We start from the raw sequence: 25,545 nt of genomic DNA on the forward strand, positions 1-25,545 counted from the left end.
TGTCAAGCTAATAATAGCGACTTTAAGGGAAAACCCCGCCAAGTAGACTCATTCACACACTGGCAGACATGTATGAAGGGAAATACAAATTTCCTTGTCTACTAAGCTTATTAAATGAAATGAATAATTAAAGCATGCCAATCCTGTCCTGCCTTAGGATAGAGCAATTACGTAGTCAGTGGCTATTTCATGCAGTGCGCCAGTAGTCCAATGATGTACGTTTCAGGCGTCGCGAGGCCGCATAGTCAGCAAATCCAAGCGGTTACGGTCACTACAGATAATGTTCGCTCACTTCGACTCCCATTACATGACTGCTATTATTAGCTAAATGCTGTATTTTAATCAGGATTAATTGAAAGAAGCTCTTAATGAAGCACAAGGCGGTGTGTGCGTCAGAATATTGAGGACTGTGTGAATTATTTGTGCAAAGTGGGGCGGGGGTGGTGTGAAGAATTTGTTCGCAAACCTTCGAAAGACATACATTAAGCTTTTTAATGCCATGAAATTTAGTGTCGAACTGAACATGCTATTGAAACTACCACATAAGATCGACTTTATAAATCTACTAGCTTAATGCTAACACAATGTGAAACGCCATAGACAAGCATTAAAAATAGCATCAATGAAGAAACAGGATTTCAGTGTTTTGAGTTATAAGGATGCTCACAAAATGTATTAAACTCATATAACAAGGCATTTCAGTATTACTAACTTTGATTACTTTTATTCTGGTAGCCCCGTCATCAGTAGCGCTGCAATATTTCTCCCAAGAATATTTCCTAGGCAAATTGACAAGCTGTTAACTCGGAACATTGCACCCACGCTACCGCAGTGCGTCCCCGCAGGCCAGGTTGTAATGTAACGTTTCATTTGGCAGAATGTGTTTTAAAATTGAATATAAAGTAACACACAAGGCCAAGGGCCATTGAGTTTTTCCACAAACTCACCCAGCTATGAACCAACAGAGTCAGAGAAATATCGGTCATCAACAAGCATCGTGCCAATGAAGCTGTCATCCCAGCCATAAATTGGCTCAGCTAGAGAATTAACGTTTGACATGTTTAAAACACTGACACATTTAATTATTGTCTATTATAATCACTGTTGAAGTCGCACACAATTTACAGTGAGGCAAGTTTAATGTATTTTACTTTCTGTCCCCATTGGTCAAAAGGTGTGGGATGTGCTAATTAAGTCTTGACTGATAAAAAAAATTCCCTTGGCCTCTGTGTCTCATTACGACTAACTTCACTGATTGCTGTCCAAGTCCTGCTCCTTTAGCGCCTGATAACGGGGGAAGCTGCAGCAAAATGCTTATTAAAACCAGGCACATAACCCAAGCAGGGCGGTGGCAGCCTTAAAAAAAAACTTTCAAATTTAGGTTGCAATCAAATCACCGGATCTCCTTTTTCTAATTGATAATTAGTTGCACGTTAATTTGGGGCCAACATCTATCGCTCTTCATAAAGAGCCACCTTATCAGCTGCTTAACGGACTAAAATTGGACTCACCTTGTAGAATATGCAACGCTGTAGGAAAATCTGTTCTCTCCTGACTCACACTTAATTAACCTTAACAGATGAGCAGAGCGGAGGTTGAAGTGGATAAAAAGGACAACTTTATATAAAGACATCTCTGCCCTAACGTGTTGTTTAAATGTTTTTAATGCAAAACAAATGTTATATACATGGATATAAAATGTGCTCGGACAATTCAGACAATGACAATTATGATACTTGCGTTCATCATTTTACAAACGATATACTTTATAAAAATGTTATTATTAAATTTGTTCCTTCATACACTGGTCTTGGTGAGCACCAGAAGTTTTTAAAAAGGACTCCTGGTATGTACCTTCAGATTATAACTATTAAAAAAATAAGTACAGAGCATGCATACAGAATGTTAAACCATGAGAAAGTGCACACTTTTCACAAAAGGTCGGCTTGTTCACTCGTGTAAAACGTGCTTAAAACATTTGTGAAACAATATGAGACTTCATACTAACACAAACATTCATGAAATGTGTTAAAAAAATATATAAATGACGCATTACATATAGTACAAGATGTGAACGAAAAGTTCCAGGACTGGTGTTACAAACGATTGAGTGAGCGCTTTTGGATATCGATGACTCGACTTTTGAGATACAAGCCATTGTTCTGACTGATTGCATTAACTTGCAAACAAATCTGAAGGGTAGCAAATAAATCATCAGGTGGCCAAGATGATGATACTAAAAATGAGCAGCACGATGTATATTGAAATGAAACGTGGCAAATTTGTTAGAGGCTAATTTTTATTATTTAAAACATAAACATAATTTGTGTGTCTTTTGGGGAGGCGGCTAGAACGAATTGATGGCATTTCCATTCATTTCAAAGGGGAAAGATGATTTGACATACAGTTCTATCTCAAGGCACCACTCTAACTTTTGTGACACCAGTCCTGGAAATTTTCTGACAGACTTGGTCGGTGACCATTTGGACTACACGCAGACTTGTAATGATAGTAAAGTGACTGCATGTCACATTGGCATCTCAGTGAAGTGGAGATCCTCTTCTGTAATGCACTATCGGATCATTTTCTCTAACACTCGTACATTCACCACGCTCACAGTCATACCGCAATAGCTTTTTCAGTAATACCTGTCGAGAAGAGAACTATGATTAACCTTGGCGCTAAAAATGTATTCCTCCCACTCCATTTCCATGTTTTATTCCAAACTCTCACGCAAACCCTTCTGGGTACATCTTCTAGCCACATTCTTTCTCATCCTTAGGCTGCTCGAAAACAATTTCATTTTTTAGCCCTTTAATTTATTCGTACCCAAAATTGACAAGCGACATTACTGCCGAAATGAAATGCTTCAGTGGAGTTTCATGAAAAACAATGTAGCTGATTTTGAAATGTTTTTTTTTTTTTTTTTTGCACATGTATTACCCACGGACATTAATACTGCTCATCTAGAAAAGATATTAACACAGGTTTGAACGCTTGGATCTGTGAAAAGATTTTTTTTTAGCAAGTGGTTAAATGGTGTGCCAACATTAAGTGGACACTCCAGCTCAGTTCCTGTGCGCACTTGAACACATCACCAGGCTAAAGAGGACGTGGACTGATATGAGGAAAAAAAAAAAAGTTCCAGTTCCCTCCCGCCCCTGATTTTCTTTTTTTTTCTACTGTGTTGTTTAGGCACTACAATCACCACACTCGGTCGGGTAAATGCTTCTTTGGTTTGCGCATTCATTACATTGGCGGAAAAAACGGCCACATTTATTTAATCTCACGTTATCGTATGCTTTGAACACAACAGTGGTTTTGGCCTGTTTGCAACAGTGGTACATCCTTACTTTGTCATTATTTTGTCTTCAAAAAGAAATACTGGCGCTCAATCAGTTTGTGTGTTACGCGTAACTTTAAGTCACTCAAGGTTTTCGTACATTCACAAGTACAAAAAAAACAATCAAAGAAACTAAATTAAACTGAACTAATAATTATCTCATCTTCACATAAAACAAAGTGGTTAAAACTTTGATTCGAATGTGGTAAAATGTTATGTCAGTGACATCATTCGTAAGTGCACAAAGTTTCAGACTTTGCATTTCTGGTAAATGTATTCATGCGCAAAACTACAGATGAGAATGTTGGTAAGTGTGCCACTATTTAGCCGGAAAGTAGACCCAATTAAATTCTGATCCTGACGTTGCATAAAAAAAAAAAAAAACAATGGTGGTCCAACCAGCAGACTGACTGATATTTCCCTCCTGTGAGAGCAGACATGGTTGTATAGTGACAGTTGAGTTAGTGGATGCGGTTTGTTAAGGGAGGCAATTAACACGACTTCAAACAACGCGATATTGTGTTTTGTGGCTTACAATTAACCTCCTTTGTCTCGCTTGGCGGCGTGCTTCAAACAGCAGATTGCGTTTGATTGTGACAGAAATGTGAATTCCGCCACGATGGGCTTTGATTTCTGCTTCTCGTTGAAGCGCCCAATCCAGCATTGTATTAAAAGACTATTTGTATTTTCTGATTTTCCTCTTTGGAATTGAATCTAATCTAGACAGCTGCAGTCATGGCGTTCTTTTGTCTCGGGTTAGTTTGGTGTTGATGTTGTTGTCGTCCACTTTCCGAAGTGTAGCCATACTGTTCTGGACTGGGATCCGCAAGGTGTCTGTAGAAAGAGTTTTCCCTTACGTAAGACTAGAAATGCTGAGATGAAATTCTGTGGCTTCATTGATGTGTTGGGGAGTAATATCATTTACATAGAATTTACATAAATGTAACCCAAGGCAGTAGCGCTCCAAATCAGTAGTATTCAAAATACGAGGTACTTGAAATGAATAGAAGCGCTTATAGCTTAGCCGAAAATATGAATTTCTAAGTTGTGCTCGCATTGCGGTAATTTAATACAGCTCCAGTTCAACTAAGACAAAGAACAAAAAAAATAAAATAAATGCTGCTACACTTGCACATTGGAAAATTATGGAGATGTCAGACTGCCTGAACAAATTCAATCATTTGAAAACTGTACTATGCTCAGGCAAGATACACTACCCTGACATTGAAGACCTCATAGAGTGAATTTTAGAATTTCTTTCGAAATACATTATAGAGGTTTGAAGATTAATGCTGAAAATACACCAAGACTGAAAACCATGTATTGAATGTTAAATTCATACCTTAAGGGCATGTTCAACCTCAACATGAACTTACCTGTAACCTCCTCCTGCAGCAGTTCCACGGTTCATTGTGTCGTACCGCAGTCCCCGAAGCGGCGGGGTGGGTGATGGGGGCACATCCTGTCGCAAGGGTCCTCTCTGCTGGGAACTGAGGGCACAAAACAAGCAGTGAACAAACGCTGTTAAGAGAACGCCGTGGACGGCGCTAGTAGGAAAAATTCACAACTTGCATGTAAGAAGGTATGTCAGAAATGTTTCAGGACTGCTGTCACAAATGATATCTTTCAACCATTCGTTTTTTCCTTTCCTGTAATCATTCTGGACTATATATACGAGATCTCTGCAGTGAACTTTTTTCCGACACGCCATTCGTATCCTCTGTAACAGGTTGTCAAGCAATCGTTAGAGTGACTGACGAGACCCGTGAGAGCAGACTTGGCTCGGGGGGGGAATCATCATCATCGGTGACGAGTCATGGATCTTCAGGTACGACTCAGAGAGCAAAAGTCAGAGCCTTCAGTAGAAGACTTCACGAGACAGACAACTGTTGATGAAATTCTTCCATGGTGAGGGGCATCGTTCACTGTGAGTTGTTGCCACAGGGCTACATGATGATCCGTCACGTCTTTCAAGAGATCCTTTGCTTCAACATCTCACAACATCCTGAACGTCCATTAAGAATAAAGGGCATATTGGAGAAGGCTGGGAAAGTTTGTAGTTTGAATAGAAAACATATCTTTTGTGACAGCAGTCCTGGAACTTTTCTGACACACCTCGTATGAGTTAAGGAACATGAACTAAGACTAAACTGTTGCATTCAATTACCTTGGATGGGGGTAAAAACCAGAGTCAACTCCCCGAGGGTCCCCCGACCGTGAGTAAGGCTGGCTGGGGGGGTAGTTGGAGAATGATGGAGGGGACTGCATGTTGGGGTTAGGGTAGGACGGGGCCTTGTGGTAACCTTGCGGAGCCTGGGGAACACCCATGTAATGACCTGACCAAGGATGCGCGGTGTATTCAGCTGGATCCAATGGACCTCGTCTGGAAAAGGGAACGTGACAAATGAGCGATGAGGACAACACCAACTTATCATTTAAAACGTGGGTAAGTTCTTTTTTTTGGGAAACTATCTTGTTGCATTCCAACCCATGCAGGGTCAAATATCAAATTGGAATACTGCACGTGTTTTTGTTTATTAGATCATATCTCATTATGGGACGTTAAGAGGAGATGAACCTGGGCCTATTAATCGATATTGATGCCCAGAGGAAATCAAGGCCTCTGCGCAGACATGTCGACCATACTTTTGACAAGTTGCTTGCATGTTTCTTCAATAATTTATAGAATTTCCCAAAAAGACTCAATAATCCTAAAACCTAAGTAGTTGTTTCAGTCTTATGAGGGGGCCATATTGGTAATGGGGTGGAAATCCAGTTAGAATCTGTGGGGAATCAATTGTAAATCCAGTGGCAAGTTTGGAATTCTCCCCCCAGGAACCCAGTCAGGACTGCACAGCAGCTGGGGATTATGGGGTAATAATGAGAGTGGAAGCCATTACCGGCTGCTATTTACACACACATGCCCGCATTCAAGCACATACACACAATGACTGCAGTATGAGACGTAAATAAAACAGCAGCGTTCATGCATATAAAGAAACCACTAATTGAACTTTGCAAGTTACATCCTCTAACCTAAAATAATCTGTGAACGGCGTGCGTGTGGGAAGTTATAGACAACATCTAGAATTACGAGAGTTTTTACAATCTAGAAAGACACAGTGCTTCCTTCATTCTTCATGAGTTTCGCACATCATTCGCCGCAAGAAAATTGAAGAGAAGCGTAGCAATGAGATAAGCTAACATTTAGTCTAGCCAATTACTTGTTCTCTGTATTAGACGGCGGTTTTTATGACTGGTGGCACAATTGTGCCTCTCACAGGTCAGCCTGTGTACTACAATTGAGAATTTTGAAACGTTTGGAAGAAATCTATTGGCATTTTAGGAAAACGTACCAAAACTACCTTTGAAGGTAGGGAAAACATTGGTCGAAGGGAAAATTGGTAAGATAGATCGCTAAGCCGTGGACTCAGACAGTGTTTTGCGGTAACGTGAGACTTTCTACTTTTCGGGGATTTCAGGTTTGCGATGGATTTGAGAGTAAACACGGGAGTTGTTATATAACCTCACCACCCGTCCCTCTCTCATATTCACACACATACTTTCACTTAGTCTTGTAAAAGTGCTATACGCAGCTGTTACCCCATGTAAACACATGAGTGCTTCCACAAATGCACAAACATCAATCTTCCCAAACACACATATGTTTAAGAAAAGCAGACACAAAAGAAAATAGAAGGAGTTGATTAAAAAAACAACAGCAATAACACAACGTTGCAAAAAAGAGTAAAGAATAGGAGAAAGATGAGTCTGTAGGTTGGAGTGTAAGAAAAGTGAGTGAGAATGAGCCAAAGAGTAAGACTACAAAAAAATGAAACAATGCACACTTTTGCTGTTCTAATTTTATTTCTTGTAATAAATATGGCTCATGTGACATTTTGTCACAGCAGTTCACTTTCCTAATGCGGCACTCTAGTGTTTTAATCCCAGAGGCAGCACAGTCCAAATAACATGGCGATAAAAATCTACTTTCCGTTATCTTCTGCTCATCACTGCTGCATTTAGTATAACATAAATCCCTTTGCGGCGTGTTCTGTGATGGTAGTAAAGAAAAAGTATGCGCATAGAGAATGCAATTTAAAGTATAATTCAAAGTTTTTTTTTCTCCAGACGTACTGGGCAGGCAACATGGCGTGGAAGCGGCTTCCAGTATGATTGGCAGTTGCCTTTGTTGACTAAACTAAACCACGCTAAGCCGCCGTGTGAAAACCCTGGCCAGGTATGGAATTAGGAATCTTGGACCGTATGTGCCAGTTGTGACAAAACCTAATCTCTTCGAATGAAAAAACATTACAGGTGACACCTGAAGCAGCAGAGATAGGCAGAAGCCAAATAAGACATTAAGCTATTTTGCTACTTATGGCTAAGTGATTGCACACCGAGTGTGTTTGTGTGACTGAGCGTCAGAGATGGTTTCTTGTTAGTTCAGCTGCCAGGGAGGTTTGTGTTGGTACTTTGGTGCTGGAGGCCCTTAAACCTACCTTGATCCTTGACCCCGCCAAGTCACGCGATACTCCATTAGCTCCTAACTAACACTTATAAGGGTCAAAGGATATTATCAAAAAGGAATTAGGAACATTACCAATTGCAAAGAAATAAAGAACAAAATGTGAGCTAATGCTAACAAACATTTGGTTTAGGTGGGGTCACCAATTAATTTAACAAGTTCCCATCTATTAAGACGGTGTTTCGTTATTATATGCTGTTGGTATCCATACTGTAAATTTAATGTCTCTTCATTACGGCCAAAGCAACAGGTGAAGCAAACCTCCCTATTGGAATTACTTTTGATTAATATTATTTACTTGACAATTTAATCGACTTTTGGGAGAGGCCCCAAAATTGTGTATATTTTAGAGGCGCTGAACACCAATCCCAAAACTCACTGCAGCAATACGTGGAAAGTTTCCCCTCCAACTGCATTGAACAGGAAGACAGTCATTTTGGTGTCACAGGCCATTTTTAGAGAAATCCCGGACTCAAATTTAGCTGGCCTCTGGCAGGTGAAATTTCCCAAATGAGTCCCAAGAGGAAGTGGGTGTATCAGACAGATGGGCAATGTCAAATTGTTTTTGTGTGTGTGTTTTTGCATTTATTTGTGGGCCTAGCGTGACACCAATTAGTTGATGCATGTAGTTTAAAAAATAAAATCACTTCACTACTTTCTGTGGGCCTCCTAGGTTCTTGGTGACTTGTAAAGCAATGGTATTTGTTGCCAAACATAAAATAATTTAGAAGGCAGCATAATTGGGGCTTATATGAACTTTAGTTTTTCTTGACCTGCAAGAGCCACAAGTGTGCTATTGATGCTTAGGCCAATGCAATCTGAGTTGAGATGACAAAACAACAACGGGTTTATCGACATATGGTCAAAGAGAAGGAATATGGAAATCGTGCCAGGCACATGAACTCCATAGAGTAGGGAAACAAAAACCAGGAAATGAAAACAAAACATTTATATGGAATATTGTTTTCAATTTCAATCTGGAGCGGAAATACACAAACGGAAAATGAGATGAAAAAAACACTGAAAATATTGAGCAAATACAGCTGGGGGAAAGGATGAACAAAAGTAAAAAAATAAAAAATCTCGGCCATATTGAAGGTCAACATGCTCAGACGGCCAATTGAAGTTTAAATGGAAAAAAGAGAGAAAAAAAACACTTGAAGGGCCTTCTACCTGTCTTTGTCAATAAAGGTCTTTCAAATATGATTAATTCACCAAGAAATAATGAATCACAAAGTGGCCTGTCCAGGAAACTAACATGATTACATTCTCCAGTGAATGGACGAGCGTGCGCATAAGCAGACATACATGCTGGTATCGGGTTCACCCGTGTGCGCGTGCGAGTGTCTGAGGTTGAACGCGAGGGGAAAACTGCAAAAAGAGTACAGTCCGCAGAGAATGAATACAAAATATATTCAATAAAGCAAAGAAAAAAGAGAAGGACAGGGGACCAACCTATTATAGGAAAGAGCGAGAAAGCGGGAATGAGGACCTTCCAGATGGTAGGGGACCGTTGCCTCGGAAACACAGAAGAGGGCAGAACAATGGAGATTTGGAGTGCCGGTTCACAAAACATCATAATACAGCAATTCCAGTCGGAAACCGATTGGTGAAGCTACGACCTCTCCCAAAAAAATACGAAGGGTATCTAAGTCATTCAGATCAATTAAATGGACAGTTTAATAAGAATAACATTGCGAAATTACAGTCATCACATCTGGTTCTGTTACAGAGATTTGTATTTGAGCGACAGGAAGTTGGCATGTGGAGAGAAAAAAAATGTCCTTAATTGCGCACATCATAAGGTTTCATTATTTAGAGAAAAAAGTCACAGCTGGAGCTAAACAAGTAGCCTCGAAACCAGTTATTTTCATGCAAATGTCATGCTATGAATATCATGAAATGTCATACCCGTTATATATTAGATAAGGAAGATATACGGGGATGACAAAAGTACCATGACAACTTGCTTTCATAAATGAATTGTTTCAAGCCGTTTAGTGGTCACTCAACTCAAATAATAAACAAACAAAATAATAAACAAGCGTGCTGTGGCCTTTTTTCACCACAGGCAGTGACACTCATTGAGATAATTGACACAATTGGGCACTAAGACGTGACTCGTGGTAAATGGAAAATAAACTTATCAAATATTGTGTGTAACAGCCGTGAAATAATCGGACTTGCTAAGTCCTATCAATGTAGACCAGTCCAATGAGTTTAATCGAGTGCATTTAGGCTTGAACGTATCATACCTAACCACTTAGTTTAGTTGGTGACTTCCTGAAACATCATGAGATTCATTACTTGTACCATGTTTAATGAAACTGCCTCAATTATTTCACATATTGAGCCAATACAGTCTCCGCGACATGTAATGGTTTCAAGCTGGGATATTTCGCTCAGAGCGTGATGACTTGATAAAGATTGCTTGCGAAACTACAAAACCGCAAAATAGCACCGCTACTAATTTGGTACATGAAGAAGAGTCAATGCAGAGGTTGAGCCCAATGAGGTGAGCTCATTAGCTCATTGCCAGGCGAGACGTTGACATATGTAAACAGACCACAAAAGTGTTGATAGTGTTTGCCGAATTCAGAGCCAAGATTATCGATTCTGATTAAAACTGGAATGGGTAGTTCTATACTGCCCAGTTTGAGCCAACCGAGCAAAAACACATATGAGGCATTAAGATAGTGTCAAGGGAGGGTCTTTTTAGCATATCCTACATGGCTAACAAACAAAAAGGTCTCTTGATGAGTCCAGAGTCAGAACACACCCAAAAAAAATCAGTGCACAATGGGGTTGCTTATGTAGCAGTTGTAAAGTGGTCTGGGAAAATCTCAGGCCTGGTTGGGAGGTCTTGTCAAGAGAGATTGAGAGAGGCAGCAAGAGTGAGGGACATTCCGTTTCCTTTCTCCACTAAACAGAGGCAAAGAATAGCCCCCTACTTTTTTTTTTATATCCAGAACTTCAAGAGCATGAGAAAGGATTGAAGAGAATGCGATTTTGCAATGGGAAAAAAAAAGACAAAAATAGAGGTAAATAATGGGAAGACACACCGAAGAGAGACAAGCAGGGGAAAGAGATGCACAAAACAGCATGCGCTTCTCATGAGTAACAATCAAATTATCATTCTAATGAGGAAATGACAGCCTTCCCGGAGACCTGAACGACATGTCTGACTGCCGAGTTAAATCCAATAAGAGTGATAACAAGGAAAAATGGGACAGGGTGTTTGGCTAATCTAATTGGGCCAAACCTGCATTTCAAACAACAGATTGCCATCAACCGGAGTTGTTGATAGCAATCGTAATCTAATAATAAAAAAGTTGCTGTGCTTTGAAAGTCATACACAACTCAAAGCAACGCAAACAAAAATGACTAAATCAATCAATACAGCTATAAACGTTAAAACGTCATCATGGGCTTGCCTGGAATAAAACCTATTATATTATATCTCGAATTTAAAGTCACTTTGTTCCCGTGTTCCGAGGCAATTGGCACATCAGAGGGGACCCATGTTTGAGGCGAGCTTTAGAAACAATCCAAGTGCACGTTCACAACCGTTGCAGCTTACCCCATTGAGATGATTACATATGCGGCGACATCATGCAACGGTGATAGAGGGTCAGGAAGCTGGTCAGGAAGCTCGGTCATTTTTGAGGGAGTGGCAAAGTTTTCATAAGCACTGCACACAACCTTGAAATTTAAAAATATCACCAAAGCTAGCAAAAAACAAAAAAACCCAGACACAATGTAATATTTGTCTGAGCTAGCCCACCAATATTACGAAGCACTAAAGTAGGGGAAACAAGGTTGCCATGGCAATGACCAAGATCTTGTTCACCTTAATATAAGCCAGCATAGCTGCGACATGACTTTAAAGCTCTAATTTTCAGGTAGACTCACCACATGTTGATTTCACTTTGATGGCTAAAAAGTGGTTCTCAACAGGGGACTATTGTTCCAGTATAATGTAGCACTGTGAGATAAAAGTGGATACGTGTGAGAAACTGGTAGAAAAAACAGCTAGAAGGTGCGATGTGGAGGAGTGGAAATGGCGGAGTGGTAGCACCAAGAAAATGGCAGTGATAAGGACAATATTGGGATGGGTTTCCTCACTTCTCCTTTTGTATCTATTGAAAAAGGCAGATTTGGTATAATTTTGATTTTAAAAAAAAAATGTTTTTTGTTGTTCGATAGCATTAAAATAAGTGTGGCTAACTTGAGCTAGCTAACTAATTGTGAACTCTAAAAAAAACACTTTAATTTGTAAGACAAAACTGCATAGTGACTCTCCTCTAAATTTTGGTGCTTAATGGACTATAAATGGAGACCGAATATATTTTCTCCTGTTGCTGTTTCTTCTCAAAGGATCTGTCAACTCTCCCAGTCCATAATACAAATGGAAATGTCTCATTCACAGCCCACCACACTATCAGCACACGATACTAGCCGTGACTTCACATAACTTTGCGGAGTTGCTCCAAGCAAGGAAGAATTTATTATCATTACAAAGGCGCTAAATAGAGCACACTGAAAAAGTTCCTTGCCGGAAATTCTTTGCGCTCAAAATCTTTCCACCTTGGTGGAGGTCAACGCGCCACCAAGTGCCTTTCTAGTCGCTAAAGCACGAGAGTGAGACAGTGCCCTATACGTGTGAGCGTGTGCGTGTCCAATTTCTCGAGGCTTTTCAAAGCGACAGCTAGACCCCCTAACTATCATCACTGCTCTCGGCCCCATCTGCTAAAGTCATCACCAGCACAGACACACTGCCTCCCTCTCTTGCACAGACATGCACAAACACACATGCATGGAAGAGGTGTGAAAAAGCCATCTCTCAGCATTTTTAACAGAGATGGGAACCACACCAAAATGTTCTTATACTCATTACTTTTCCCATGTCCTGTTTTCTTTTTCTTATTATATTTTACTAATATCTTTTTCTGTTTTTAAGCTCAAAATAAAATTGATCAATCAATCAATCATGAATGGACTTTCTTTCTCCCATGCTTATAAGCAAACACCAAACTGGTATGCACTACCTGATTTTAACAGAAAATAAGTACCTAAAGTTCCTGACAAAAAATATACTCAGATATCAAGAGTATTTTTTTGCATTACAAGTAAATCATATAAAAGTTAATTTACTTCATAAAGTGAGTAGTTGGAGTTTTGATTCTGCATTTATTTAATCTAATTTTATGTTTATGTATTTACTTTAGATTACTGCTATAGTTAAAAATATGCATATTGCCTATTGCTCATGAGCAAAATTAGCTAGCACATTAACCTGCTCATGTTCTGCCAAAACAAGCTCAAGAAAATTAAAAGAAGAGTGACATTTTAATCCACTGGATTAATATGATTTAATTTAACCTAACTGGCTGAATGAGGAATTTTCAATATCACTTGACGCACTTCATTCTATGGGAAAGATCTTTCATAATGCAATTGCATGAAAACAATTCCTTTAAATACGCCAACTGGTGTGAATTACCACCACGATGACATTGTAAAATTATAAAAAGATTCAATGTTTAAAAATGACCCAAGAAGGCATGGCTACCTCATTTAATGTCGGTTCATTTTAGCTTCAGTGAATTGAAGCTTTATTTAATATAAAATAACAATCAGCTTAGCTCAGACATTTTTAAGTAGCTGGCCCTACACTGGCTGTATTAACTCATCTAAGAATAGCAACGGTCCATACCGAACATGTGCCACGTAATATATTAGCAATAAAAACATTACATAAACAGAGCAGTACACCCCTATTTTCAACACTTTAGAATTTGTTCCGTAACTGCTTGCAGCTTGTCTTACTGCAGAGAAATGGAGTAAGGCGGGTGAGGGGGCATGTGTCAAAGAGGTTATCTGCCTGGTTTCTTCATTGACAGCAGTAAAAGTCAACACAAGTTAACAGAAGTAGTTAAGGGAAATGTCTTGCAATAAAAGTATAAGCAGGAAATGTCATAAGAGTAAATGTGAAAGTTTCCAGATATAAATAACACCGTAACAAAGTATTCTTACTCCATCATGTTACAAGACTTGACTTGAGTCTTTGCAGGTATGAAAGTTGTAACCGCTATCCCGTTATACAGTTACGTTTATCTTTAGACAAGAGTTACAATTACACAAAATGTTTACTTGGCAGGCCTAGGGGGGGATAAAATGATGGGAGAGTGACGTGACAAGGGCGAATTAATTAAGGGAACAAATGCAGAAAGTAAAGGTAATGATGCACATGTTGAAAGTGAGGCTTTGAAGTAGCAAGAGACCTGCCTTGAAAATTGAGACTCGACAAGGCAGAGTGACTGATGATGCACAGAGAATATAGAATGTCTACAACTGTGTTTCCCATTAGGAGGAACACGTGTAAACGGTGGAAAAGCAGCTGTGGGCCATCACTTGTACCCAACAAGTGTTCGACCAATCTTTCACTGCAACTTTGACCTTTGCCATTTCACAAGCGTACTCTATCACAAAACAACAAAATGGAAGCTACCACCCGACTGATAGGGACTTTTTTAGGGTGCTGCTGACTCGGCAGTGCACAATTCCGATAAATCGGATGATTAATTTAATACACATAAAGGACAGATGTCGAAAACACGGCCAATGTCAGATCTGGCTCACCGCATAATTTTCTGCTATTCATTTGTGAGGGCCTGACTTTCCAATTTCATCACACAGTGTTTGATGGGTTGAGGTCAGGGCTTCTTAGCCAACAATATCCATCTATGGCTACATAGATTTGAATTTTTACACTGGGTCAAAGTCACGCTTGAAAACAAAAAGCCCTTCCCAAACCATTGCCAAAAAGTGGAAAGCTTAACACAGTCCAAATTGACTTGGTATGTATTAAACGTTGGGGGTAGCCAAGGGTCTTGTTGAGCACATGATTAATTGAATAGAAATGTCATGTGAAATGCCAAAAAAAAACATAAGGGTAAACAACTACCCTAAACTAAGAACTAATGAACATTTAAGACAAAAAAAATATTGTAGCAAGACAAAGACTGCATTGATTGTGCATAGGGCAAATTGGGAGTAGAGCCTGAGGAGTTAGATAGTACTTTTTTTTTTTTTAACCTTTTCCAACCTCTGAATGGGTGGAAAATACACTGGAGATGTGGGTATTTGGATGGAAAATAAAAAAACAAAAAGAAAAGAAAACAAGATGAGTACCTTGGTAGTGAGGCATACTGACGCTCCACCTCATCATACTGTGGTGCAATTCGATGATCTTTCCCTCTGCCTGGGACCTGAAATGGACAAAGAAGTCAAACTTCATTGATCAATTTTTTAACATATTAAAAAAAAAACCTCACTTCTTTTAGGAGAACCCTGCTCTCTATGTCGTTTCCCTGCCTGCCCTTCTAACTTGCGGATTGTCTTTGGAATGGGCTTACAGTGATTTGGTGACTCAGTATGTCTGATCCCGTTGTTTCCCGACTTTCACTCTTGCTTCTGTGGCTTTTTTCTGTTTAAATAAAACTATTCCACAGTCTGCTTGCCTCATGCTGCTCCTTGCATGCTCTTATCCTTCCTTCAGCAGTTCCACACTGACAGTTGTTCAACCCTTACCCCCCCCCCCCTTCGAAAAAAATGTAAATTGCTAACCTAAGTATTTAAATGGCAGAAAATGTGTGTCGAAGTGTGTAAATGACACTCATTAGTTTGTATATTTCAGTTTGTGAGTGTGACTGAGTGATAAGGATGTAATTTAGGATTGACAAAGGCTAGTTATTAGGGATTTGGAGTTTGAGCCTACCGAGAAGGTGGATAGGGTTTCCTTCCTCGATAGGGTTTACTTGTGAATGTTTCACTCTGGCTCACACATGGTTTTTAAGTCATGTTTATCTCCAACTAAACGGGGGAAAAAAATGCATCCACAACGTATTCTGTTTTGCTAGCTCAATACTCGGAAGGTGTATACGATTATCCCGGTCTATTCAGTTGGGATTTTGCAGTATTCCCGAAAGACTCCCAACTAAACCGAAGACATCACAGAACCTAAAAGGTACTCTCAGTAGAGATCATATGGAAAAGTGCAAATACAACAAGTGTGAGATGTGACACATCACATAAGGTGATTGGACCGCAATCTAACAATACCTCCCTCAAAAGTACATATTCTCCTTCCCGGTAGATCTCGTGCCACGCAAAAACCAAAATGTGAGTGCGGAGCTTGTTTGAATAAAAAATAACATTAGCATCAAATCCGAGAAAACACAACAAAGGGATAGGTGAAGTGCTCGCACGTGTCATAAGCGAGGAAGAAGACAAAGGGCTGAAGGTTTGATAGAAAGCTAGGTTCCTTTCCCTTCGACTGGCGGTAATATTGTCAACATAAAAAGGTCTGAGCGTGAGATATCACACACATCCTCTCCGCTCTGTATTCAAGGGAACGATTCCAGGAGGGATATAAAGCACATTTGCGGGCCCCGCTTTCTTTTGAACACCTGTCTTTATAGCTCTAATATCTCAGGTAGACAGACGTGGGATATTAGCGGGGAACAGATATGTGGAGTGAATGAATGAAAGGGTATTAGTTGGAGAAGAAAGAAGAAAAGAGAGATTGCGTGAATGAGAAGTAAATGAGCCCGAGCGGTTGAAATACATCGAAGGGGTATAATGAAGCCACTGAGCGAGGAGGCGGTGGGAGGAAAGACATGAGAGCGGGATTATAAAAAGAAGGGAGAGAATTGGCTGAAGACAGCGCGGCGAGGTGATGGGAACATTAACAATATGATTTAAACAAGATTGCTCAAGGGGCGAGAACACGGGAAAGGTTGGCTGATGACAACATTCGAGAAAAAAGGTGAGGCTGATGATTAAGGGGTGAGAATGATGAAGGCGCGGGATCGGGAGAGAAAAAGTGAAAACAACTTAGATGGCAGGTGTTGGAGGCAAAAGAGAAAAGGTGTGATCGAAAGGATAAAGTAGCTAAAGTAGCTAATATGCTGCGTATCCCATAGAAACACTAACACCGGTTTCTCTGTGACATTGCATTTGTATCAAACTGTTCATTGATTTTCGATTACAATAGGATCTGGATTTAACCAAGTCAGACTGGACTAGATAACTACTGCGGTGATTAACTTTGAATACGTCCATGAATTTGTCTCAGTTTACTCCAAATGATTTAACGTCTCATTCGTAAATAATGCCAGAGGGCAAACAGGAAGGCTTAAAATATTGGTCTCTAAAAGCAAGTAATTAAGAATACTGCTGAAAGTACTTCAATTGGGTTATATGCATTACCAAAAGCCGGAGGGATAACGGGAAAGTACTATTCTCAAGCGGGACATGGCTAAGCCTGAAAAGGAATCTGAAGGATTGGGGACTAAACATTCGTGTGGCTTTAAAGTCAGCATATCATGAAGATAATGGCTTCTGAATTTGACGCAGCAAATTTGAATGATAACCCAAAAAAAAAACTAAATGAGGCTTCAAAATCATTAAAAAAAAAATCTTTCTCATGGTCCAAGAGCTGCCAATTTTGTGTTCATGCTGAAAAACTAAAATCCTCTGGCTCTATAAAAATGTGAAACAAAACTACAACACGAGTGCTGGCAATCAACAGCAGGACGTGTATGTGTGTGGCGGTGATTTCTCCCATCGTCACATTCTTATGTGCTGCTTTACAGTCAAAGAGAAAAACTGTATGGGGGGAAAAAAAAAGAAGCCCAGATGGTTGTTTAATGCCAAAGGAAAGGCAGAGTAAACAAGAACACACAGGCGCATGTAATGAACGTTCACGTGTGAGTTGATGAAGTAGGTAGCGAAGCAACAGATGTGGATTTTATAAGCTCATTAAATATTACCAACACTAACAAGGCCACCGAGGGAGTGTCACAGAGGCCCAACTCTACCTGGCATCTATCGCGGTAGCCATGAATGCTATGGAAAAACAGAAACAATATATTTTGGAAACTCCTTTTCAAATCGCTGATATCAAACATCGGCTTATTTTTAGCCCCTGATATCGGCCACAAATTTCCCATACATCTCCACAGGTGTTCCAATACTTTTGTTCACATGCAATTGTGTTCCTTGCCGCTCTTCCTTTTTGTCACAGATGACTGCGGCTGAAACGTAGCACGGGTAGGCTAAATGGTCCGGTGACATTTCACAGCCGAGTGAGCACGGAAGGAATCATCAAGAAAGCTGCATTTTTTCTTCTTTCAACAGACTCTTCAAGACTGACATGGATGGAGCATCTCAATTAGAACACTTGTGGCCCTCTTCTCTCTCCCTCCAATCTTGCACTACTTAAGTGAAATACCGTGGTCCTCCGAGTGCTACAAAACAGCCATCCTCAACGCAGACGCTTAATTAGAATCTATATGTTCCTCATGTGCCCAATCATATACAGTGGTCCTCAGGCACAAATCTACTCTTATCGCCCAATGTACAGCCTCGCTATTTATCCACGTAGCGGCTGGCTAGCCTCCATTTTATTTGCGGCTCGTCTTCTGACTTTGAATCAGTCCCCTCGTGGGTAGTTTTGATTTTCCTTTGCAAGCAGCTCGTGTGTCAACTATGGATGGACAAGAAACACCATAAGGCAAACGATTGCCGATGACAGTGGACACATTTTGGGTTAATGTTAGCATTCAATGAGCGTGTGGTGTATCTTCAATCTTTTGAAGATTTAAAGGTATTTGATTTTCTTCCTTGTAGATTGGAAAGACTGTTGTCACATTGCTTGTAGCGTTGTGATCTAAAGTATCTGAGAGCACTCAAAAGAAGTGTCGGCCTGCGAGGTGTTTTTGTGTATGTTTGCACGGCAAAGTGAAGGCCGTGGGCTGTAGAGTGAAGTTTTGAAAGCAGAAGTCTCAGCACCTGGCAAAGTGATTGCTGAGTCACTGCTATTGATCAACAAGCCCATGAAATCTCGGCAGACATACACCATTAAGGTCACTTTGCACTATTGGACTGTAAAATCTCACTTAGAGAGACAGCAGGGTGTGGCAGTCCAAATGGAGGGAGGATGGTGCACAACAAAAAATCTGCATCTCAGACAAATGTAGCAGAGGCCGAGCGAAAAGATGAACATCTAATACGAGTGGAATTGTGTGATATTTTTTTCGGAATCGTTAACAATGCACAGCAGGCACGTTCGCTCACAAATGTCTCCCGATGGAAATGTCAGCGACGCTCTCGAATAGATGGCCAGGAGTTAAGACTGGAGCGCACTTAAATGTCACAGCAGTTTAACTTGTGGTACAATTAAGACTACCGAAGGTCAATTCCTCTCAAAGCATGCAGCCGGATGAATCTCCGGTGAATACAATTATTATTATTTGATGCAAAGTGTCTCACCGGTAACTCGTTATTAAGGAAATGCCAAAAGGCTGCAGTTAAAGCAAATCTTTTCATTCTAAATTAATTGTGGTGGTGGTGGTGAGTTTAGGAGAATTGTGTCAATGTCCCAATATTTATGGACCTAACTAAGTTATAAAAAGTCCCATTGTAGTAAGTTATGTAGTAGTTTTGACCTGTTTTCTTGTCTTCGCTCCCCAAAAAATAGGCATACTGATTCTGAAACAACAGCATTGAATTGAATTGTACCGATAGTATCCAAAATGAAGCCGTTTTTTTTTTTTTTTTTTTTTTTCTACTGTATAAAAAACAAATATTTCTGAAATATTGGTTCAAGTAAAGAATGACAAAAAATGCGGAGCAGGCATGTGCAGTGGGGGAGAAAATAAATGGTCGTAAGAAGGAAGGTAAGGTGATAGCACGGGAGATAGGATTAGTCTCTGCTGCAAATCCTGTTGAAAAATGAACACAACACACCAGCGCTAACACACACACACAGATATGAACTGTATATCTCGATGCTAACACATAAGTTTAAGATTTTTCCCACATTCTCAACAGCTGAGCGTGTCCTTGAAAACGCAAGGTGGGTAGTGGATAAGCGGAGAAAGAGAAAGCGAGTCAGAGGTGATGCGGGAATATATGGCGCTACAGAGAGAGGGATCAGCGGAAAGGGGGGCGCTTAAAAGTGAAGAAAGATAATTTACTTTTCTCTAAGCTTCCTTCCTGCCACCCAGATAGTACATCCCTGTTACTCTACCACCCACTAAGCAATGGGCACCCCTGAATTTGTCTGTCCCTCTGTCTCACCCCAAACTCCCCCCCACTTCAAAAAGTTCCCCTTTGAGGATTAGGGGGAACAAAAAGAGGTGAATTCCAAGCAAGACTGGGGGGAGCAGAAGTGGGAAGTGTGGGTGAGGTAGAAGTTTAAGGGCGGACAATTAAGAGATATAGGAATGACGGAAGGGAGGGCTGAGGCAGCAGAAATGGAAGCCTCAGGTTGAAAAGTACTGTCAGCACCGTTGCGTTTTTATTTGGGGGATTGTAGGAATCATTTTCGCTATCTCTTGGGCAGGAAGTATTATAGCATATATGAGAAGGTGCAACCACCACCTCTCACTTTCAAAGTAATTGACACAAAAGAATTCATGGCCATGGAGAGAGCCTGGATATAAGACTGATTTTTTTTTTTCTCTTATGCATGCGGAGAAGGGTAGCAGGTGTCGACTTTGACAGGAGAGATGGAGATATAATATGATGGAAGCAATACTCCATCCTCTCTTACCTCTTCAGATGATTGACTACCGCCTGGTGGTGTCATGGTGTCCAATTCTGTTTCTCTCTGTCTTTTTGTTTTTACACTACGTTTTCTTCATATTCCTGACCTATTGCGTTATATTGGTTTTTTTTGGGGTGCTCTTGTTGACTTCAGTTGAGCTTCTATTGGACAAAAGGTTATATATTGGATATCTGGGGCAGGTCACTAATCAACCCAGAACAAAGTTAGCAGTAAATATTCATGTGTGAGGTTCAACAACGATGCTATAAAAGATTTGAAAACAAAGCGAGCATTTATGCAAAGTTTGAACGGATCCATGAGTGCACATCAATGGACAAGAAGTGTGGAAAATGGGGGCAACATTTTCTTTTGTGCTCATTGACATGCCTTTTAAGAGGGCACAAGGTCAACTACAGGGAGCTTTTTGTTTGCTATGTGAAAGAAGTTCACAGCCGGACTCATCTGGATATCCAAGAACAAATGCCAGAAGGCCAAAAGAGGAGTTATTTATGGAGTTAGTTAAACAGAGTGCAAAAAAAAAAAAACAGAAACATTTGTTCTCACAGTGGGTTATAGTTTTTTTTCTGAATAATTTTCAATTTGTCTGTGGACTGACTTGGCTGAAAGGTATGAGGAATTTCTATCTATCATCCAGTCCAGGCTCCATGAAGAAGAACAGACAAAAAAAGGAGTGTTGTGGGAATTGACCAGAAATGTAAGAGGAGAGCATGGTGGGGATTAGAAAGTCTCTGAAAGTCAGTCACTTAATTTCCTGGCTAACCTGGCTATGATTATCTCCAGAGTGGGAAAGGAGTGCTTGAAGTCTGGGACCAGACTAATCCACGGTGACCAACCTCCACCTCTCATTTCCTCTAGATTAACTCACTCTGCTACTTAATGAAATGGTAGAGGTAGAGCGATATTACACAGAGTGAGAAAGAAAAAAAAAAGTGAGAAGGAAAGATTGACCGTGGAGACTCAACACCACCAAAGAAAGAAAACAAAAACATTGCAAAAGTAGAACAGCAAACGGTCGATTGAGGACCTTCGCCAAGATGAGCATTTGAAACGTTCTAAATGGATCTGTGGTCTCGTAATTCTCCAGCTTCACCTTTATCCTGAATATGATGGCAGTTCCTACTTAGCAGTTATAATGGTTCGGTCACCACAAAACCAAATAATTAGGGACAATCGCTAAAGAGTTTTCACATTTTTGGCACACACGCCATGTGCCATGCTTGGAATAAAGTGGTGGTGGTGGTGTGTGTGTGTGTGTGTGTGTGTGTGTGGGGGGGGGGGGTTCAGCTGGGAACGCTCCAAGCCCCATGCATAATAAGAATAAGTGGTATGGATAATGGCTCGCTGGATGGATGGTCCAACGTCAAGGCTCCACTATAGTTGAGAAAATGTGCCAATGTAAGGATTGCCAAGTCTTAAAGGAGATAGAAATTGAGGGAAAAGCCAAAACATAAAAAACTTCGTCAGATCAAATTACAGATGCTTCCACATGAAGTACTTCGACTTGGCCAAGATTATCTGTCACTATTGTTGAACAAAATATATCTAATGATGACATTGAATATCAAGACACAGTTCTGGATTACAATTGAACCTCTCCAAAAAACTAGCGCCAAACGTTTGGCGGAAGTGCCAGCCTGACCAGTGTCATGCCACTTGACCAGTCTGTTGGCCAGTGCCCTGCTATGCCACCGGCTGGGCCCCAGCTGGCCAATTAGCTCCCCTCTTAGTGTGGAGCTCAGCCAATGAAAAACCCTGTGAGATTTCAGTTCGGCTGAACCCACAGATGGACGGACGTGGAATACAAGTGAGGGAGAGGGGAAGGGGAGGGCTGGGCATGAGTGTGAAAGAGAAGGTGAGAGGGACTTGGCTTTAATTCTCTGTCGAGATTGTGACATCTTCGTTGAGTTCGCGGTGGGAAACAAATGTTCTCAATCAAAGTTGACATGAGACTCCTGATGTCTGGAATCAGGGATGAGTTTTCTCTGTCCAATATATTTATAATATATGATTACTTTCATGGAATATTTGCTTTAATAGTGGTTGATGGATTCATTACAGACTCTACTGAACAATCACAGCAAAATGTTTGGACGCTTTTTAATACACTCAAGGTAGCCGAACCAACAATCTACATATAAATGTATACATACATTAATATTTATAGGATACAACGCTTATATTTGAATATTAAAATTTGTCAAAGCCTGAAAGCTCATTTTTTATTATATTTATTTTCATTTTACAGGGACTCAAACAATTTAAGTAGGACTAAGCTTAATTAATAATTTATTATTATGATTATTTTACAATTCTAGTATAATGATAGAACATTTCTTACTATGTGCACCATATTTAATTCCTAATTATCAAAGACAGCAGACCACATTACAAATAATCCAATCCCGGAAAGAATGTTTCTTCAGTTTATTATGTCAGCAAATGATGAATCGTGTCTGCTGAATATGGGATCAAGGCCCGACAATCAGTCAAATAGTCATGGGTCACCCAACCGCAGAGCAGTTTTGACCCAAACTTTATAAAACCTAATTAGGGGGAGTCATACATGTTTAAAAGTGATAAATCATGACATGTTGACTCATTCTGCTCGCCTGGCAGACGTGCGTTTGTGTCTGCTGACATACTTTTCAGCGTGCAGCGTAAAACTATTGGTTGTTCAAATATGTCGGCTGCATGTTTTCAAACTTTCACCCTGCTTTGTGAAGGCTCAGCAGTCAGACCAGCGAGGCACCAGGGCCAGACGGCGAGGTCGGAGTCATCCGCTAATCATATTAACATTCCTCTGTAATAACACAATCCAACTCCTCTTCTCAGATTGGCCCTCCAACTTGAACCCCTGACTTTCCACATGCTAACCATTTGGCTCTATAGATTTCTGCCTAGATGATTTTCTACAAATATATATTTTTTTTAAGGTGGTATCATAAAAAAACTCGGATGAAAATGTCATGACACTTGACATTATGCCAAACAGTTTTAGTTCTGTTTGAGACAAGATTAACTTAATTAAAATAACCCTAATAGCTTAATGGCTAAATAGCTAAATAACCAAAAACCAAGTTAAGCAGTTCCCACAAAACTTTGCATCGAGGTGGCTCAAGGAACAACCCCTTACCATTTCAATTGAGTAAAATTGTGACTGATGTCAATAATGCAAAGCATTCCTGAGGTCAAGCAAAAGATTTTTAATTGATTTTGTGTCTGACCCGTAGCCAGGTCATTCGGAACCTTTCAACCTCATAAGTGAAGCAGCTTGGAGTTAATTTGGTTGGATTGCTTTGGATTGTCATCTCGCTGAAGTGTGGCATTTGTAATCATTTTCACATTTCCATCTCATCTAAAGCTATGCCAAAAATTACTGACATTTGAAACTCTTCATTTGTTTCCCCTTAAAGCCTCAATAGCATCAGAAGAGTGGCGCAGTCCTGCGGTCGCCATCATTTCAAGACATTTGGTAATTTTGGCATCTTTTGCTGACACCATGTTTCATGACATTACAAAAATGCAGTATTTTAAAAAAGGGATGTAAACTTTCATTAGCCACTTTAATTAACAGAGAAGGGCGATGTCGCATCGTATTAAAGCCAAACTTGAGCCTAGTTAAACTACTTTTGCAGATGCCTATGCAATGAGCCACCTGTTTTGGCAACTCGAGCCCGTCGAGGGCAGATGTGTGCATTCAATAAGTCAGATTGATGTCATTCTTGCACATTTTTTTCCTCTTGGTTAATGCGTGTGGGTCTAAGGGGATTTCCATCAACCGGTCAATTTTGCAACTTCTACTGTTCTCCAGCCAAATTATATAGAAGCTGTAATTTGGCTTTGAGTGATTTTTATTTTTTTATCCCCTTGTGGAAACCACTACTGCAGCTTCAATCGCACACACATACACGCATTAACACTTTGTATTACGAGACAGTTGATGTGAATGATTTAAGTGTTAATGGCTCGAGATATCCAACAATGAGTCATCCGCTAATTGCTTCAGTCAGTCATAACTATGGAACCTTGCTGTAGATTACCTCATGGCGCAGTTTGTGTGTGCGAGAGAGATGGCGCTTGGTCTAGGGGGACACATGAAGAAATGCACGGGGGTGGGTGGGCGACAGATGAACAATTAATGTCCAGACACAAGTGCATCTCTATTATTGACTAGGACAGGGAAAGGATATATATCTCAACGGTAGGCGTCGGCGTATGAGTGTCTATGTTAGTCCCACAGACATGTGAATGTGTCTGGGTCCGCTGGGTCGGCACTGATCCCATCTTGTCTGACTCGGGGATTATAACCTCATGACCTACAGCTAGGCTAATCTTAAATACACACACTGATACACACACTTTTATGGAGAGCAGTAAGGGCGGGAGCATAGTTTTTAGCAACTCTGTCAAACCATTAAGGAGGCAAGAAAAAAAATCTAAAGTGGGGGAATAAGATATATTTTCACTGTGGAATATTGGTTTGATCACTATTCCTAATATGCATTTTCTTAATTTGTGAATCACACAACAGTGAAGTGACGAGGGAGATACCGTTAAGAAAACTGAAACCTTGAACGGGAAGAGAAACAATCTAAAAAACGCAGACAGTCATTCCAAACGGAAATCCATGACTGTCTACGATTCCTACTAAGAATTCCGTCTTAATAAACAGGATATAATACAAGGTCGTCTTATAATAGCACAAGGGTGACATTGTGCCATGTCCTAAGAGTTGGACAGATGGTAAGTCAATGAAAAAGCCAATTGTCATTGTTAATGATTGTCCCTGTAAATTTTACGCAAGAACAGATGATTTGCTTTTTATAAGCGATAAAAAGTTCTTTTTTTGTAGTTGGGGGAAAAAGTAGGAAAAGTCGAAACTTTACAAAAAGCAATAGTCTAAAAGTAAGCTTCGATTAGTTCCTCAACAGCAGTCTAACAAAGATGATCAAACTAACTAAGGAAAAAAAAAGGGAGACAAATTAGACCTGCCATTAGGGGAAATGAATGGGTTATCTTAAAGGTGAAAATGAGACA

At 40.2% G+C, this 25,545-nt stretch overlaps 1 protein-coding gene across 6 annotated transcripts in view; it reads right to left on the bottom strand.

Moving 5' to 3' along the window:
• Positions 1 to 1,646: 1,646 nt before the first annotated feature.
• Positions 1,647 to 25,545, bottom strand: part of pard3bb (par-3 family cell polarity regulator beta b) — a 100,174-nt gene continuing 76,275 nt past the window's right edge. For 5 of the 6 annotated variants that reach the window (XM_049727370.2, XM_049727369.2, XM_049727371.1 and 2 more), the window contains 4 exons: positions 15,066 to 15,142; positions 5,511 to 5,726; positions 4,720 to 4,833; positions 1,647 to 4,177 (listed from right to left, as the gene is read on the bottom strand). In XM_049727370.2, the coding sequence (XP_049583327.1) occupies positions 4,063 to 4,177; positions 4,720 to 4,833; positions 5,511 to 5,726; positions 15,066 to 15,142 (522 nt within the window). In that variant the 3' untranslated portion in view covers positions 1,647 to 4,062. Of the gene's footprint in view, positions 4,178 to 4,715; positions 4,834 to 5,510; positions 5,727 to 15,065; positions 15,143 to 25,545 lie in introns of those variants that run through there. The other variant, XM_049727373.1, reaches the window with a different exon arrangement.

The sequence above is a fragment of the Syngnathus scovelli genome, chromosome 8, assembly GCF_024217435.2.
Source record: "Syngnathus scovelli strain Florida chromosome 8, RoL_Ssco_1.2, whole genome shotgun sequence".
Taxonomy (NCBI): Eukaryota; Metazoa; Chordata; class Actinopteri; order Syngnathiformes; family Syngnathidae; genus Syngnathus; species Syngnathus scovelli.